General features: G+C 42.8%; 1 protein-coding gene across 1 annotated transcript in view; it reads right to left on the bottom strand.

Moving 5' to 3' along the window:
- Window positions 1-466: 466 nt before the first annotated feature.
- Window positions 467-11,051, bottom strand: part of LOC137368751 (cilia- and flagella-associated protein 95-like) — a 32,617-nt gene continuing 22,032 nt past the window's right edge. The window contains exons 4-6 of the mRNA XM_068028942.1: window positions 10,226-10,294; window positions 6,440-6,500; window positions 467-1,642 (exon numbers count right to left, since the gene is read on the bottom strand). Of these exons, the coding sequence (XP_067885043.1) occupies window positions 1,463-1,642; window positions 6,440-6,500; window positions 10,226-10,294 (310 nt within the window). The 3' untranslated portion in view covers window positions 467-1,462. The remainder of the gene's footprint in view (window positions 1,643-6,439; window positions 6,501-10,225; window positions 10,295-11,051) is intronic.

Here is an 11,051-nt window from a genome sequence, read left to right as displayed (position 1 = left end):
GCCAAGACAGAGTTGGTGATCCCATCGCTGTGGGTCTGGAAGCTCCCTAACAGAAACCAGCACAGTAAGTACAATAAAAACAATGCAATGAAAAGCTGTAATGAATGAGTACTGCACTAAGCAACAACTTATATTTATATAGCAGCTTTAACATAGTAAAAAGGAGCGATTATCAAACAAATTTGACACCGAGCCACATAAGGAGACTGAAGGCTTGGTTAAAGAGGTAGGTTTTAAGGAGTGTCTTAAAAGAAGAGAGAGAGGTAGAGAGGTTTAGGGAGGGAATTCCAGAGCTTAGGACCCAGATAACTGAAGGCATGGCCGCCAATGGTGCAACGGTTAAAATCTGGGATGTGCAAGAGGCAGCAGCACTGAGGGTTGTGGGGTTGGAGGAGGTTACAGAGATCATTAGGGACGAAACCAGGGAGGGATTTGAAAATAAGGATGAGAATTTTAAAATGGAGGCGTTGCTTAACCAGGAGCCAATGTAGGTCAGCAAACATAGGGGGTGATGGGCGAATGGGACTTGGTGTGAATTGGGATACGGGCAGTGGAGTTTTGGATGAGCTCATGTTTACAGAGGCAGGCAGAGGAAGATGGCAGGCCAGCCAGGAGAATGCTGAAACATTTACCTTGCTGCAGCATGTCCATGTCCTAACGTTGGGAGAGAAACAGACCCATGATCGGTTACTCACCTGATTATACATTCTCAGGCATATGATTGGCACTGGGATTAACTTGGATTACGTGACTTCGTAACATGTCTGCCAATGTTTTCACAATATTTCTATAAATTGAAGTGTCCTACATTCAGATTTGCCCTTAATTAAGTCAAATAGAACATAAACCCCCTTCGTGGTCCATATTTTTTTATACAGTATGCATCAAAATGTTAAATGATTTTTAAAAAATGACAGACAGTATATCTTCTGAACACACAGACCGATCAATCATTGCACAGCTATTGATTCGGAAGTGCTAATTGCAAAGATATCATTTTGTGTGTACCTATTGTACTTCTCTATTTATAACGCATTGCTCCAAACTACAAGCGGACCTTTGTTTAATTATTAGCGGCAACTGAAGCAACAAATGTTCCAGAACATTTATAATTTTTGACGGTGATTTCGACTTGATTTTTAACAAGTTCAGCCAGGTAAATGTTAGTTTGTCAGCCAACTTATACAACTTGTGCTTTCGTAGTCATAAAGCCAAATGGAGGAAGAGGAAATCACATTGAGTTTGATTCATTCCCATTTTAAGAGTGTTTTCTTTTTCAAAAACTACTTGCGAAGCAGTAGGTTATGTCTTAATTGCTATTCTCAACAAACAATCATAGTACATGAGCAAATGTATTAGAAAAAAATGTGAATAATCGGAAGCACACTCTCACACAAAAAGCAAAAAAAAAACGAAAGCTCCTCTGTAAATATGTTTGCTCTCCACAGTGAAGATTGCAGGTTTACTTCAGGCGAGTGGCTATTGGATTGCTCGGCGGGAAGAGGACTTTCTTGAGTTCAGAATTGGCATATATACCGCTCTCATCCATCCAGGTGTTTCGGCCATGGCGACGGTGATCATCCGTGTCAACAAACTGTGACTGGCATAGTCTGTAATCACCATCTTCCTTAGGAACCTCAGGCTATTGGGGAGGAGAGAAGGGAGAAGAAAGGAAAATTCAAGGTTATTACTCTTCTTTTCTACATTTCAATTTTACTAAAACACACACATCCAGGATGTAGACTCAAAATCCAAGGGGCGACTCCCAATGTCGTGCTTGGGAAATTGCTCCTGTTGCCAGGAATGCCTGAGGCCCATGGAGTTATATAGGTCCACCTGATGTTGCCTCTAGAATGTGTTGCCAGCTGGTACATAGAGTCACAGAGTCATACAGCACAGAAACAGGCCCTTCGGCCCATCGTGTCTGTGCCGGCCATCAAGCACCTAACTATTCTAATCCCATTTTCCAGCACTTGGCCCATAGCCATGTGTGCTATGGCATTTCAAGTGCTCATCTAAATAAGTCTTAAATGTTGTGAGGGTTCCTGCCTCTACCACCTCTTCAGGCAGTGCGTTCCAGATTCCAACCACCCTCTGGGTGAAAATTGTTTTCCTCAAATCCCCTCTAAACCTCATGCCCCTTCCCTTAAATCTATGCCCCCTGGTTATTGACCCCTCCACTAAGGGAAAAAGTTTCTTCCTATCTAACCTATCACTGCCCCTCATAATTTTGTATACCTCAATCATATCTCCCCTCAGTCTTCTCTGCTGTAAGGAAAACAACCCTAGCCTTTTCAGTCTCTCTTCATGGCTGAAATGCTCCAGCACAGGCAACATCCTGGTGAATCTCCACTGCACCCTCTCCAGTGCAATCACATCTTTCCTATAGTGTGGTGCCCAGAACTGTACACTGTACTCCAGCTGTGGCCTAACTACCATTTTATGCAGCTCCATTATAACCTCCCTGCACTTATATTCTATGCCTTGGTTAATAAAGGCGAGTATCCCATATGCTTTCCTAACCACCTTATCTACCTGTGCTGCTGCCTTCAGTGATCTATGGACAAATACACCAAGGTCTCTCTGACCCTCTGTACTTCCTAGGGTCCTTACCATCCAGTGTATATTCCCTTGCCTTGTTAGTCCTCCCAAAATGCATGACCTCACACTTCTCAGGATTAAATTCCATTTGCCACAGCTCCGCCCATCTTACCAACCTATCTGTATCATCCTATAATCTAAGGCTTTCCTCCTCACTATTTACGACACCACCAATTTTCGTGTCATTTGTGAACTTACTGATCATACCTCCTATATTCACATCTAAATCATTAATGTACACTACAAACTGCAAGGGTCCCAGCACCAATCCCTGTGGTACACCACTGGTCACAGGCTTCCACTCGCAAAAACAACCCTCAACCATCACCCTCTGCCTCCTGCCACTAAGCCAGTTTTGGATCCAATTTGCCAATTTTTCCTGGATCCCATGGGCTCTTACTTTCTTAACCAATCTCCCTTGCGGGACCTTATCAAAAGCCTTACTGAAGTCCATGTAGACTACATCAACTGCTTTACCCTCATCTACACATTTTGTCACCGCCTCAAAAAATTCAATCAAGTTAGTTAGACACGATCTCCCCCTGACAAATCCATGCTGACTATCCCTGATTAATCCCTGCCTCTCCAAGTGGAGATTTAGTCCTGTCCCTCAGAATTTTTTCCAATATTTTCCCTACCACTGATGTTAGACTTACTGGCCTGTAATTACCTGGTTTATCCCTGCTACCCTTCTTGAATAATGGTACCTACCACATTCGCTGTCCTCCAGTCCTCTGGTACCTCTCCTGGGGCCAGTGAAGATTTGAAAATTTGTGTCAGAGGCCCTGCTATCTCCTCCTTTGCCTCACATAACAGCCTGGGATACATCTCATCTCGGACTGGGGATTTATCCATTTTTAAGCCCGCTAAAACAGCTAATACTTCCTCCTTTTCGATTCTGATTTGATCAAGTATATCACAATACCCCTCCCTGATCTCTACACCTACATCGTCCTTCTCCATAGTGAACACAGATGAAAAGTAATCATTTAAAACCTCCCCTATGTCCTCCAGCTCCACACACAGATTGCCACTTTGGTCCCTAATGGACCCTACTCTTTCCCTGGTTATCCTCTTGCCCTTAATATACATAAAACGCCTTAGAATTTTCCTTTATCTTGCCCGCCAGTGTTTTTTCATGTCCCCTCTTCGCTCTCCTAATTGCTTTTTTAAGTACCCCCCTAGACTTTCAATACTGACCGGTACACTGACTCTCTGCCTTCATGAGGGTGCTGGTTCTTGACTGGGACAGAAATCACATCATGTAGAAGTTAAGTGTCTTTTTGGAGAACACTTGGTGCATAGCAGAAGGGGCGGCAACTAGAGGATTCAGATTTAAGATAACTGGCACAATTAACCAAAGGTGGAGATGAGGAGAATTTTTTTTTACCCAGCTAGTTGTGATGAGCTAGAATGTGCTGTCTGAAGGGACAGTGGAAGCAGATTCAATAGTAACTTTCAAAAGGGAATTGGATAAATACTTCAAAAAGAAAAACAATTGCAGGGCTATGGGGACAGAATGGGACTAATTGGATAGCTTTTACAGGCAGCCTGCACAGACACGATGGGCCATATGGCCTTTTTCTATGCTGTACGATTCAATGTGACCTCCTGGGCTGATTTCAATCGCCTGAGTGGGTCAGAGAGGAATTTTCCACAGTAATTTCTTCTCCTGGGTTTTCTCTGCTTTCTCAGTCTCCCAGGAGATTCCATGGATGTGAAGAGGAGGGTAGGGTTAGTTGGAAGTATTTAGTCAGGATGCTGCAGCCATAATAAAGTGTGGGGCAGGCTTGCTGGACCAGCAGGTAGTTTCCTGCCCGTTAATTTTGTATGTTCGGTAGCCTCAGGGTACTTGCCAATTTCATACAAAATAATAACTTTGGAAGCTGGCTAATTGACTGTTCTGACCTCATTCATACCTATAAAAATATGTCAACAATTATTAATGTTCTGACTGTAGTCCCAAAGGACCATAGGCATCACTCCCCATTAGAGAGAGACAGTTGGTAATGTATAGCTTGAGGGTCACCACCCAGCAAGTGTGGGACAAGGCAAGGAGGCAGGCCTCCATGAACTACCACAGCCAGTATGGGGATTGAACCTGCACTGTTGGCGTCTTTCCGCATCGCACTCTAGCTAACTGACCCCCTCAACAATTATAATAACATGGCAATTCCCTTTGCTATCCTAGAACCTGACCAACATTAGACTGGGGCTAAAAAGGTTAAATTATGAGGACAGGTGCGTAGACTAGGAGGTCATGTGGGGGGTCAATTGAAAATTTCAAAATTGAGATTGATACGTTTTTGCTATGGTAATAGGGATTACAGAACTGGGGTGAATAAATGGAGCTAAAGTACAGACCAACCCTGATCTCACTGAGTGGTGGAACAGGCGCGAGGGGCTGAATGGCCTCCTCCTGCTCCTATGCCAATTCAGGTTGGAGGCATTCCTGGAGGTTCGATCACATGACGTTCTGATCATGTAATGTCATTGCATTTACCTCATGGATCCAACTGTTGAGTATTTTTTACTCGTGGTTTCACACCAGCAGCTGTTGTGCGAGACGTCCCGAGAACCAAGGGGCCAAGAGGAGAAACCGAGGGTGGGACTCGGGGAAATTAAAGATGAGGGAGGGGCTCACAGGGGAGAAAACAGAGGTGGAGGAACTTTGACTCCACCTGTAACTAATAGTTCATTGATATTGCACCAGTAACTCTACCAGAGCAAGTTTGCATGGCAGCATGCATCATTTTTAACCTCAATCTGGGAATTAGCTCAATCATTACTGGCAAAGCATACTGGCTGGATGTGAGTTTATCATTAAGGGGCGGTACAGAGAAGGAAGACAGACTTGCATTTATATAGCGCCTTTCGTGACATCAATACATCCCTGCACTTAAAAGCCAATGAAGTTTTTTTTTTAAGTGTATAGCCACTGTGTAATCTAGGAAATGCAACAGCAAATATGGGCACAGCAAGCTTCCACAAGCAGCAAGGAGATAAATTGACCAGATAATCTGTTTCAGTGATGTTAGTTGAAGTATAAATATTAGCTCAGGTAAACTCCCCTGCTCTTCTTTGAAATAGTATCAAAGGATCTTTTACATCCACCCGAGAGAGCAGATGGGGCCTCGGTTTAACACTTCATCTGAAAGATGGCATTTCCCTCAGTCCTGCACTGGGAGTGTCAGCCTGGATTTTGTATTCAAGTCTCTTGTGTGGGACTCAAACCCACAAACCTTTTGTTTCTGAGGTTGAAGTGCTACCCACTGAGCCAAGACTGACAATTGAAGTTCACCATGTTCCGGGCTCCTCGTGTTTCATTGATTCATTGATTGTACTGGGAAAGTTGATAAAAACAAGTCAATGCCTTCCAGGTTATGGCTGTGCATTTTACAGGTAGCACAAAAATTACAACAAAACTGGAAGAGCTGAAAATTGCAAATTTTATGCGAATGAAACATCCTGTCTACCCAAAACAGCACTCATGCAATAAGATCAACCATATTCATAGAAATATAATCAGAAAAATATATACTCCACTGTAGTTTCTTATTTTTTGGCTTTTAAGCATAAAAAGTTCCATTTGGCAGCACTGTAATGGAAAAGATTACAGAGGGGCCTAATCACTTGTGTCATAGTGGTCTGATGATGATGATGAGCCAATGTCTGCTAGCTATTAAGCACGGTAGCCCTAATGGATGCCAAGATAAACCATCAGTGGAGCACATGGGGAAAAAGTCCTACATTTAGCAAGCCATTGCATGAAAATTTTCTTAAAGTTATTATTTACAGCAAAAAGTTAGCAGAAGTAGATTCAAGCAGTCAAACTTACAGGATTTGGAATATAATGGTACGGAGGCATGTAATCATAATTGTAAGTTGTCTCTAGATACCTGAAGGAGATAAAGATGGATCACAACAAGCACATTTATAGGAAAACTGTATGATAACTAGCATCTTCAAAAGAAAAAATCTGAAACTTTGTAATTTGTGCTTCTTCATAGGTGCTTCTTCATTATAAAATCTTCATCCTTATTTTCAAATCCCTCCCTGGCCTCGGCCCTCCCTATCTCTACAATCTCATCTAGCTCCACAAACCTCCAAGATATCTGCCCTCTCCTAATTCTGGTCTCTTGTGCATCCCTGATTTTAAACCACCAGTGGTGACCGTTCCTTCAGTTGCATTGGCCCCAAGCTCTGGAATACTCTCCCTACACCTCTCCACCTTGTTTCTACCTTTAAGACACCCCTTAAAACCTACCTCTTTGACCAAGCTTTGGTCATCTGACCTAATATCTCCTTTCATGGCTCTATGTCATACTTTGTTCTATAATTGCTCCTGCAGAGCACCTTTTGACGTTTTATTATGTTAAAGGTGCTATATAAATACACGTTGTTGTTGCTGCATTGCAACATTATGTTGCATGACTTGGTTGCTCCAGTACACACCTTAAAACCAATTGATTCCCATGTGGTGTGTTCCGAATCTCTGCTCTGCTCTCAATGGGATGAGTGAGGAAGAGGTCATTCCTGCAGAGATGGAGGTATAATGGGACAGCGGAACATGAGAACAGGAGGAGACCATTCAGCCCCTTGAGCCTGTTCTGCCGTTCAGTTAGACTATGGCTGATCTGCACCTCAACTCTATTTACCTGCCTTGGTCCCAAATCCTTTAATACCGTTACCTGATAAAAATCTGGCAATCTCAGATTTGAACAGCTTTTAGGGCAGAGAGTTCCAGATTTCCAATACTCTTTGTGTGAAGAAGTACTTCTTCTCATCACCCCTGAATGACCTGGCTCCAATTTTAAGGTTCTGCCTCCTTGTTCTGGACTCCCCCCACCAGAAGGAATTGTCCTTCTCTATCTAACTACCAAATGAATCGGCCTCCTAATTACAGGAAGCTGAGATCATGTCTACTGCCTGAGTTCCTGAAATAAAAATTACTGCAGATGCTGGGAATCTGAAATAAAATAGAAAATGCCGTTGCCCAGAACTAAACACAGTGAACAGCTGGATTGTTTTAATAACTTTGATCCATATCTCCTCCCACACTTAACATCTTTGTTTGTCAGAACTGAACTAGGGTTCCAATTCACTGCTGTATTATTGTATCTGATCCAGCCAGCAAGCCTTCTGTCTTGGGGCTATCACTTCCCACTGAAATGAGCAAATAGCTACAATCTTTAAGGATCATATCATGAAAGAGGTACCTTCCCTCAATGTCTATTACCAAGAGTGGCTCAGTAGCACCCATACTGATCGAATGGGCCGAGTCCTGAAGGACATATCTGCCAGACTGCGCCTGTGGCAGGTGGTGAGGGAATCAACAAGAGGCAAAATCTTACTAAACCTTGTCCTCACTAATCTATTTGTTGCAGATGCATCTGTCCAACACAGTATTGGTAGGAGTGACCACAGCACAATCTTTGTGAAAATGAAGATCCATCTTCACACTGAGGATACCCTCCATCGTGTTGTGTGGCACTGCTAAATGGGATAGATTCAGAACAGGTCTGGCAGCTCAAAACTGGGCATCCATGAGGTGCTGTGGACCATAGCAGCTGGTGGAATTTAAATTCAATTCATAAATCTGAAATTAGAAAAGCTCGTCTCACTGATGGTAACCATGAAACCATTGTCAATTGTTGTAAAAAAAACCATCTGGTTCACTAATGTCCTTTAGAGAAGGAAGTCTGCCGTCCTTGCCTGGTCTGGCCTACATGTGATTCCAGACTCACAGCAATGTGGTTGACTTTTAACTGCCCTCTGAGATGGCCTAGCAAGACATGCAGTTCTATTCAAAAAGGCAGCTCACCACCACCTTCTCAAGGACAATTAGGGATGGGCAATAAATGCTGGGCCTTACTAGCAACAGCCGTGTACTATGAATGAATTTAAAAAAGTTTTCTGCTCTTGGGACATGTTAAGGGGAAGCTAGATAAACAGATGAAGGAGAAAGGAATCGGAGTTTATGTTGATAAGGGGAGATAAAGTAGGTGGGAGGAGGCTCATGTGGAGCATGAACACAGGCATAGACCAGTTAGGCTGACTGAATTTTACAGCACAGAAATAGCAAGGACAAGAAATGGATAAAAAAGAGGATCAAGGGGCAAATAAATATGATGTGTGAGTCATCCAGGCAGGTTCAAGAGCCTGGGAGAGATTCCCTGCGCAGTGTCTGCATTACAGGATGGTGCAACCTGCAACCTGCAGTCTAAATAAATTATGAATTAGACATAAGGATCATATTTTTTTTTAAAACATGATATTGAAATGTATATATTAATAACGGTTATATTCATATTGATTGCTGTAGTTCAGAGTTGTGTTCTTTCTTAATTTTAACCTGATATGAAACTAAAGGAAATCCCAGTGACTTGACACAATCAATGCAGAGGAGGTTCATTTACATAGAATTTTATACTGATTGAATTACATAGCATGTCCAGCACAGAAAGAGGCTATTTGGCTCAACTGGTACCTCACCAGCATACATTGAAACATTATGACATGCTGACAATGGGTAAGGATTTGTGGGGGGTTTTTTATTATTCATTCATGGGATGTGGACATCACTGGAAAGGCCAGCATTTGTCCCATCCCTAATTGCCCTTGAGAAGGTGGTGGTGAGCTGCTTTCTTGAACTGCTGCAGTCCATGTGGTGTAGGTACACCCACAGTGATGTTAAGGAGCTCCGGAATTATGACCCAATGTCAGCAAAGGAATGGCAAGGCAGTTCAAGTCAGTGTGTGATTTTGAGGGAAACCTGCAGGTCATAGTGTTTCCATGCATCTATTGTCCTTGTCCTTCTAGGTGGTAGAGATTGCAGGTTTGGAAGTTGTTGTCAACGGAGTCTTGATGAGTTGCTGCAGTGTATCTTGTAGATAGAACACACTGCTGCTACTGTTCGTCGGTGGTGAAGGGAGTGAATATTTAAGGTGGTGAATGGGGTGCCAATTAAGCTCTAAAATAAAAGCAAAATACTGCGGATGCTGGAAATCTGAAACAAAAAGTTCCGAAGAAGGGTCACTGACCCGAAACGTTAACTCTGCTTCTCTTTCCACAGATGCTGCCAGACCTGCTGAGTGAATCCGGCATTTCTTGTTTTTGTGCCAATTAAGCTGGCTGCTTTGTCCTGTATGGTATCGAGCTTCTTGAGTGTTGATGGAGCTGCATTCATCTGGGCAAGTGGATAGTATTCTATCACACTCCTGACTTGTGCCTTGTTTATGGTGGACAGGCTTTGGGGAGACAGGAAGTCAGTTACTCGTTGCAGAATTCTCAGCCTTTGACCTGCTCCTGAAGCCACAGTATTTATGTGGCTGGTCCACTTCAGTTTCTGGTCAATGGTAACCCCCAGGATGTTGATGGTGGGGGATTCAGTGATGGTAATGCAATCAAACATCAAGGGAAGATGATTAGATTCTCTCTTGTTGGAGATGGTCATTGCCTAGTACTTGTGTGGCACAAATATTACTTGCCACTTATTAGCCCAAGCCTGACTGTTGTCCATGTGGGCATGGACTGCTTCATTTTCCTTTACGTCAAATAATTATCAGCATCTTTGCCAACGGGCTTGCACACGTACTTCTTACTCATGAAGTGAAATACTTACATTTTTGAGTGCTCTGGAGGATGTCTTGGTAGAACTTCATTATGCTTTGTTTCAGGGCAATCAGAAGTTCTGCAAGTTGAAAAGCAAATTGTACAGTTTAACAGAAATATTGTACTACACGTTATGCACACCATCACTAGCAACAACCACTGCTGGTCAAATATTTACAGGCACTTCAGAGTCACATTGTTGCATGGCACATTTACCGAGCCCCACATCACCTGGGGATGCATTCTACTCTGATAATTAATTGGTTACATGTCTAACTACGTTGCTCGGCATTGGTGGGATTGCTCTGCAACCAGCAGTACAATGTTCTGAACCAATTCTGTTATACAGTGGATGCCAGAATTCAACTGCATGACAATTAATCAACTTTCATACGCAAATCCCTCTGCAGCCTTCTCCCCTCCCTACCTCTGTAACCTCCTCCATAGCCTTACAACCCCCTCCAAGATCTCTGAGCTCCTCCAATTCTGGCCTCTTGAGCATTTCCGATTTTAATCGCACCACCATTGATGGCAATGCCTTCAGCTGCCTGAGTTCTAAGCTCTGGAATTCCCTCCTTCAATTTCTCCACCTCTTGACTTCTCTTTCCTCCTTTGAGACACACATTAAAACCTAACACCTTGACCAAGCTTTTGGTCACTTGCCCAAATACCTCTTTATATGACTCAGTGCCAAATTTTGCCTGATTACACTCCTCTGAAGCACCTTGGTATATTTTACTTCATTAAATATGCTATACAAATGCAAGTTTTTATTATACATAAATGTTTCTCCACATTAATATAATTACTCAGTTTTATAAAATGTTTGTAGCCCT

Source organism: Heterodontus francisci, chromosome 4 (genome assembly GCF_036365525.1).
Source record: "Heterodontus francisci isolate sHetFra1 chromosome 4, sHetFra1.hap1, whole genome shotgun sequence".
NCBI lineage: Eukaryota > Metazoa > Chordata > Chondrichthyes > Heterodontiformes > Heterodontidae > Heterodontus > Heterodontus francisci.
Note: the sequence above shows the minus strand (reverse complement) of the source record. Positions and strands in the feature narration are given on the sequence as shown.